The sequence below is a fragment of the Anarrhichthys ocellatus genome, unplaced genomic scaffold (genome assembly GCF_004355925.1).
Source record: "Anarrhichthys ocellatus isolate YVR2014 unplaced genomic scaffold, GSC_Weel_1.0 scaffold26, whole genome shotgun sequence".
NCBI lineage: Eukaryota > Metazoa > Chordata > Actinopteri > Perciformes > Anarhichadidae > Anarrhichthys > Anarrhichthys ocellatus.
Window position 1 is genome coordinate 707,456 of NW_022280056.1, and position 7,996 is coordinate 715,451.

Consider the following 7,996-nt stretch of genomic DNA (forward strand, 5'->3'; position numbering starts at 1 on the left):
CATCTCTCCTGCATGCTCTGATCATTTACTGGGGAAATTGATCAACAAGCCAGTTGTTTGTTTTCCATCCCCCACAAAAAACACCCCAATCTATTCCTTAAAGATTAGGAACCAGAGAAATGGTAGACATAACATGAAGCTTGTGGCTTTTCAACATGCGAGTGGAGGACACCGGCACCTCCTCATAACGCGCATACTTGGAGTTTTACTTTTGCCAATGAATGACTGATAGAATGATTGTAAAACAACACTGAGTTAAAGGTTGTTCTTTTCTGTTGCTCCAGATGTCTTGTTAAAATGACTGAATGAGAAAGTTACTGTATGAGAGAGAGAGAGTGATGGGTTGATTTTAAAGAAACAAAAAGGTCCATCTCTGACATTTTCGAAACAAATAAATGTTCCGTTAAGTACTTTTCTGTTTCAAATAAAAGGAGCAAGAGAAAGAGACTTGTCTTTGTGTATTTGTGTGTGAGGATGCGATGCTATTAAAGGCCTCTAGAGGGCCTCAGCACTCTGCTGAAGTGAAGGAAAGGAGTCGATGTCTGATTTAGTGTATCATGCAAAAAATAATGCAATGCCAGAGTTATTACATAAGTTTAATTTATTGACGACATTAAGCGCATTAAAAAAATAAGCACTCCAGTACATGCGATTTACAAAATCATACAATACCTAAAACTAAGTTAAATAAAATACATGAATACATACAGAATAGTAAATAAAATAGGTAGCCATCTTTGTTTACAATATGAGATTAATAAGCTTTCTTCATGCAACCAGAGAAAGCAAATGTCACAACGTGCTTCAGTTCTGCTGTATAACTACAACCTTTGTTCCCCAAACATCACAAGATCTGCATCTCCCTCCTGACACCTCATAGATTCACACTATTAACCTTCATGCTCGACTCTTAACTGCGTCACTGATCCTTTTTCCGAAGAAGGCAGAACGAATTTGTGCCAACCCAGAACGCGGGGAAAACCTTCTCCTGAATGTTGGCTTTGAACTTGTGAATCAGCTGCACCTCCTCTCCCTCCACCGTGAGGAGCTTTATGATGCCGGCGGGCTGGTCCACGTAGACGCCCATAGCGGAGGCCATGGGGAGCTGGACGTCCACGTTGTCGCTGTTGTGCCAGACCTGGAAGCAGGAACCAGACCAGCCGGCGCCCCAGGAGCTGTTGTTCTCCCCAATGCCGCAGGCTCCTCGGGCGTCCTGGCTCTTCCGAGGAGCGCTCTCTAAGACCACCCCGATCACCACCCAGCCGTCGTAGTCCACCTCCCAGTACCCTCGATAGCCCATCAGACTCTCCTTACACAGCACCTGAAGAAGGGAGGAGGCACACAGCAGGGAATCAGGCGAGCTGCAGTCCGAAGCTAAAGGGGACATAGAGGTAGAGTTCACAGTTCAACCCACAAACTGCAATAAGACAACCCAGTCAGTTTTGGGCTGCCTAGATCAAACAACGTGATTAAACAAGCCAGTCAGAGCAGACTGGGCTTAAAGGTCTTAAAGAGACAGGTGCTCAAACGGAGCGTCTCAGACAGATGGTGAAAACGGGTGCATTCAGACAGACAGTTAAAGAAAAGTAAAGAGTTTTTTGAATATCAAAGCATGTAAACATGTTTTAGTAGAAACCCAAAATACAAGTATAAACCTGAAAATGACAAAGATATGTCCCCTTTAAAAGAAACAAGTCCCTAGTTGATTTATCGATATTACTAAATCCACGTGAAATTAATCTGCACCTATTTTGATAATGGATTCTTAATTTTTCAAAGATTCCCCGGTACAGTCTTCTAAAAGGGCTTTTCCTCGTCATATATGACTGTAAACTCATTAGATCTGTTTTTTAGACAAAAAGAGTTTAACACTCAAAGTCTTAGAGATGTGTTACCTAAGTATACTTACCTGTGGTGAGTGTTCATATCTCTCAGGCCTGTTGGGATACGGGCAGACGTCATCAGACGTGCGGGCCACCTTGGACCCGCCCTCTGAAATCCACAACAGCTTCTGTGCAGTTTTATCATCCAGAGAGAGCGGGAGCCAATCTGAGAGAAGGATACGGGAAAGAAGAAGAGGCACTTCACAGAAGCTTGTTGTATTCTTTTCCAAAAATTTGTTTCAGCACAAAATCTTTCACTTCCTATGGAAAGAGCTTTTGTCATCTTATTATCATAGACTTGTCCACTGTTTCATTTGATTTGGTAATGAATAGATATATTGAAAATGATATACATTTGCATCGGCTTATTAAATTCATGTTTAAATTACCCAGGAAACAAAAGTGATATTACATTTACTGGTAAATGTGTAAATAAAAGATTCAACTTAATTTATTCCGTCTTAAAACGAGGAATTGTTGCCTTACAAATATTTACTTACTAAATAGTTTTAATTACTTTTGTCTCTTTACACACTGAAGAGTCAACACTCCAGTTTACATTAATTAATTAATTAATTAATGTTTGGCATTAATTAACAAAACTGGTTTCTTTTCAATTCTTTCACAAGATGTTTAAATGCTCCTAAACAATAAGAAATACCACACATTTCATGAAGTCAGCCCTGGTGGTGGGTTCAGGGACATTTGGCTCATATGGAGGCGGCAGCTTCTCTGAGGTGACAGACAGAGAACGAGAGAATTAGAAGGAAATACTTCATGGACGAGTGGAAAGTCACATTTACATGAAACGAATGGTTCTCTTCATCTTTAACAGCAAAGATGCTCTTTACCTTCTGCTGCACTGCTGTTTTTTCTTCCTGCGAAAGAAAAAAGAAAAGTGTCATTTCGCTGCAATTATGTGAAGAGACAAAGAGATCCTATATATATATAGTATATATGGATACTATATGCTATATATCATTTATTAATGCAGGACTTTTAATTGTAATGGGGGATTTTTGGAGTATGGTATTTCATTTTTTACTTCATCAATCAAACTTCATTTGTGGTTAGTGCAGTTCAAAGTGCTTCAGAGATGACTCACAAGTCGAAAATAAAACAAAATCAAGTCAGTAATTTCACATTTTGACAATTTGAGAACAAAGCATTTACATGAGACCATAAAATTACAGAATTTAATAAAATAACATAAAAGCTATGACAGTAATATTAGTAAAACAATGTGAAATAAAAAATAAATGAATGAAATATCAATAAAATATTATACAACTTAAATACAACACAATAAGTGAATAAAATAATTTCTTTATCAAAGGCCCAAGTAAAGGATCTGAATACTTCTTCAACCACTGTGTGTGTGTGTGTATATATACTGTATATATTTTATGGCCTTATAGGAACTCGTTTACACACATTTGTTAATACACAACACTTTTTAAGGTTGCACCAACCATGGCCGTCAGCAACTTAAGAGCTTCTCATCTTTCCCCGTAGCCTCTCCCTCTATCAACGCTTCCGTCAGGCTGCCATTCATTGACAGTAAATCCCCTTCTACTCTCAACATACAGTAGATCAGTGGAGCAGTGTGTGTGCTCTGTCGGCTCAGCACTGATTCATGAAGTTTTAGGTTTCAACATTAGGAATCTGGAGGCCACATCTGAGAAGGACACACATCATGGCCACTGACAGCAGGGAGTCTTATTCTAAGAACATCTCTGTATGATGCCGTTACTTCACACCGCCGAGGGGGCCTGTTTGTCATGTTGTGGGCTGGTATTACAATTTGGTGTTTGTCTGTTCCTCCTCCAGTTCACTGTGTCTTTTAACATTCGGAGAAAACTGTGATCCAATACTGGCCGGTCAGGTCATCATCTGTCCCCCCCCTCAGCGCAAATAAGTCATCCTTGCTAAAGTTACTCTTTCTCACATTTCACACAGATAACCAACTCATCGCTCATACTGTTACATCACCACCTAAGCTTATTTACTGTGTCCTTTGCTATTGCCAAAATTAGACAGAACAGCTTCAATTTTCCTGATTCCATATAAGGACGCTTCAAAGTGTGATTTTCATACCGATCATGGCCGTGTAGCAAATGCATTAGTGGGCCTGAGGACAGGCTTTCTACACTTATTATAAGACGTATTACAACCACTAGTTTTTAAAAATAGCATTTTCCCACCGAGTTTGAGAATATCACAAGTATATATTCTGTGTCAGCTTGTTCCACTTATTGAAAATATGTGTCGATTAAATTGAGAGAAATATTTAAACCCAACATGGCATGTTTTTATGGCTTCATCATACCAGCAAATGGAAAAATTCGACTTTATCTTGTTTCTTTTATACGCTTTTCCCTTTAATTCAGTTGGACGTATTGATATCTTTGAGAACTCTATTAAAGGGACACTGTGTACGATTTGGTGCCATCTAGTTGTGTGGTTGCAGATTGCAACCGACTGAACACTCCACTGCTCACTCCTCCCTTTCCAAGACTGCGGTAACATGAGCTGCCGAGCGCGAAACCGCGATAACGCCATTGGCCTTGCTCAGAGGCCATTCAAACCAAAATAAAACTATTTACGGGCAATAGAGCGGCTGACGGTATGACGGTTTTTCACTCTGCAGCTCACGTTACCGCAGTTTCACAAGCGTGTTGGAGAACTTCGGTGTCTTCAGGTAACGCAAGAACGTTAGAGGCTCTCTCTAGAACCAGTGTTTGGTTTGTCCATTCTGAGCTACTGTAGAAACATGGCGGCCGACTCCGTCCCCACATAGATATGAACAAATGAAAACACGATTCTTAGTTTCAGGTTATTATACACTGATGAAAACTGAGTTATGAATGTTACATTCCATTTCTGCTGATAGATCCCCTAAATTCTACACACTGGCTTTTAAAACGTAAAAAGATTTGTGGGTTTGAACAATGCTTGTTTTTCTGCTGGTGAAATGCTGGAGTGCCAGACTTATGGTTGTTCTTTGCAATAAAATACCATCAGATAAAGCTTCCTCTCAGGAACTTGGAAAGAAGCTACAGTCACAGTTTCACAGTGAAATGCCATGTTATTTTACAGTAGTAGTCAAAGCAGAGCAGTTATATGTTGCAGTCATCAATAAGTCTATTAACGTCTTGAAATATGTATAGCAAACAAAAGGGAACTAGATAGATATTAGATATGAATTTACTTAGCTTACTTTCTTATACACTAAAAGACATCTCTGTCTGATTACACTGAACACACCGCAGTAACTTAAAAGCTTTAGAAGGAAGCCAAGTCTGTGTTGATACGCTCACTCCATTTCGCTCACAGCGGTGCCGCTGAACATGTGCCTGAAGAGGAGAGTCAGCTCTTTCAGGTGGGATGATTTATCCCGCAACATGTGTGAGCCCGAGGAAACATAATCCAACCTTCCGTAACCCTCAGCTGGGGACGCCAGCCGCATAGCAATCAGGAGGACAGACTGGAGGCTGGTACAACACATCTGCAGTGGTTGGATGAGATCGAGTGGGTGCCGTTGCTTTCCCTGAATCGTGTTGGCCTGCGGTTCTTCTAAGTGTGGTTAATGTGTTGTGAGAGGGCCAACTTTAAAATGGTTGGCTTTTTAAAAGGCAGAGTTTCTTGGCTCCTCCTTTAAAGTCTAAATCACCATACTGTCATTACAAATCTAAGTATATGCAGAGACCATTATGCAAAACACCACTCCCTGCCACTAAAACCAGAAAATATGATAATTGATTGAGCATGCAGGATTATTAATTGGATCATACTGAGGCTTGCAGTCTAATTACAGAGCAGATTTGAGTTTGGACATTGTCCACATGTTCTTACTGACTTCAGCAGCAAGCCTGCTGGAGCACCGGCCATCTGACCAGCAGAGGAAGACACATTTGGCAGGACAGAGGGTGAAGATTATGTAGCACTTGCTGGACGCTGCTGGAGCAGAGAGATGCTGTTGACAGATCACTTCATTTGTCTCCCGTCCATAAAGGAACACAGCAGGTGAGACAGGATGAAAGAAAAGCCTTGCAGGAATAGTGCTGGGTTCACCCTGGCATTAAGAGGAATTACTGAGGATAGATTAGGAGATGGATGTATAATATATCGATCTTCAAATGTATAAGATGTTTCTGGCTTCTGTCTGAGGGGAACGAGGCGGTCACCATGACCTCGGGTTAACTTGGATTGAGATATCAGGCTGGCAGGAGGTTTGGTGGATGATTGGAGACAGGCCAGCTCTGTGTGCTGCTCTGAGGAGGTTAAGCCCCGGCGGATGCCTGTCCACGCTCAGCGGGATCAACAGGAAAGCCCCGCGGAGATAAACGGATAGTCAAAAAGATTGATGACTTAACATCACAGCAATAGAGAGGCGGAGGAGATGGAGTGCAATGCAAGCGTGAGGTGTGAGGCATTGAAATATTTAAGGGCCATAAAAAAACAAAAACGACACCTTCAGAATCAAGTCAGGGATAATGGATGATGAAGCTGTTGGGAGTTTGAACAGAAAAAGTAACCGAGTTGGATTAGTTTATAACTTCCAAAGATCTTAAGTGAGATGGGTTTTAGTAGGTTTCACACAAACGACGAGCACATGTTTAAAGAAGTGACCTTGCCAAAAGGTCAATTTTGGAACTTGATGAGGGCTGTTTGGTTTAGTTGGCGATTTTAGACCTTTTCCCTCCCCAGATCCCCCTCTCAGTGGGACAGAGCTACCGTATCTCTGCAGATCAGGTTCAAAACATTCCACTGAGACAGAAAGATCAGAAAATAGTGAGATACGGTGGAGGGAGAGTGATGAGCATATAGTTGGCGTGGGCCCCAGCTCATCCCTCCTGTCCAAGACTCCCTGGCTGAAAGCCCTGCACACATGGGAGGTGGAGATGGGAAGGAAATAAAACACAAGGAGGGACAGATGGATGAAGGATTCTTGGAAAAGGAATTCAAGAGGAAAGGTATTTAAAAAAAGAGCTGGTACAAAAACAAAAGGGACTGATTTAAAAAAATGTAAATCCTCCTAAGGTTTGAGTTATGGAAGCTATTATGGACCAGCAAACACCGAGGTTGGATTTGAAACATCCAGAAAGAAGCAGGAGAGGGACAATACCTGCCGGAGTGACAGAGCTGAGACAGGCGTGTCGATTCGGGAGAGAAACGAGAATGACAGACAGACAAGCTCTGAAATTGCTGATGAGGCAATGACTTTAAGGGGGAATTCGGAAAGAGACGGCACAAGCTCAGAAGTAACCATAACCGTCCCGTGCACCTTGTTGACACGACTAACGATCCAGAGAAAAATGCCAGAGTCCGAGGTGAGGTGCTGATTTACAGCGATGGTCAACATGAGGTAACTCAACAGCAAATTAACCTCATTTGAAGCATATGATGAAAACTGATAATAAAACACCACGACAAGCAATAAATAAGTTTTATCTGCTTGAATGGTGACACACTAAAAATGGCCAAAATAACACAATATGGTACGTCTCTGTAGTTATTGCACATTTATTGATCTTAATGGGAAATCTGGACATTTACAAATAGCGTTGCTTAAAAAGAGAGAAAAATAAAGAACCAAAAAAAACCAATTAAGATTTTGATTATGAAAACCTTCTAATGGTGCCAATAGTAAGAAATGAGTTATAATTTGCAAATGCATTTCAGTGCAGAAGAGCAGAAAAAACCCTCAGAAAGGCAATTACAATTAGAAACTGAGCTGTGGGTTTAAAGGCCACAAAAGCAAAGAAGCATGAATTTCAATGGTATCCTTCTAACCCAGTATAACAGATTTCACCTTCTCTATTTGCTAAGAAATACAACTGCAATGTACCCGTACTCTATTTGATGTATAGGAGATAAGGCTAATTGTAATATGGCTTCAATGATAAAAGACAAAGAGGTGATTATTTCACTCTCATGGTGTAATGGCCCTCACAGGTCCTGTAGAGACTGAGATGTCCAGGGTTTCTTACCTGCTTTCTTAGGCACAGGCATGATTCCCTTGATGCTCACAGTGCTGTTCAAATGGGGAGGTCTTGTGATAGTGGGGAGCTGCATCTCTGGAGGGTCTCTCTTATTGACTGCCAAATGGG

General features: G+C 41.1%; 1 protein-coding gene across 1 annotated transcript; it reads right to left on the bottom strand.

The window, feature by feature from the left end:
- Positions 1–292: 292 nt before the first annotated feature.
- Positions 293–7,898, bottom strand: LOC116391640 (tripartite motif-containing protein 16-like protein). The gene is made up of 5 exons (XM_031862427.1): positions 7,877–7,898; positions 2,735–2,761; positions 2,550–2,615; positions 1,910–2,049; positions 293–1,321 (listed from the first exon to the last, which is right to left on the bottom strand). The coding sequence occupies exons 1-5, from the start codon at positions 7,896–7,898 to the stop codon at positions 920–922; spliced, it is 657 nt and encodes a 218-aa protein (XP_031718287.1). The 3' UTR covers positions 293–919.
- Between the last annotated feature and the right edge of the window lie 98 nt (positions 7,899–7,996).

Coding starts and splice junctions, on each gene's coding strand:
- LOC116391640 (XM_031862427.1), bottom strand. CDS start 7,898: ATGCCTGTGCCTAAGAAAGCAG. Junction 2,762..7,876: donor GCCTGTGCCTAAGAAAGCAG/GTAAGAAACCCT, acceptor TTTCTTTCGCAG/GAAGAAAAAACAGCAGTGCA. Junction 1,322..1,909: donor GATATGAACACTCACCACAG/GTAAGTATACTT, acceptor TCCCTTCTTCAG/GTGCTGTGTAAGGAGAGTCT.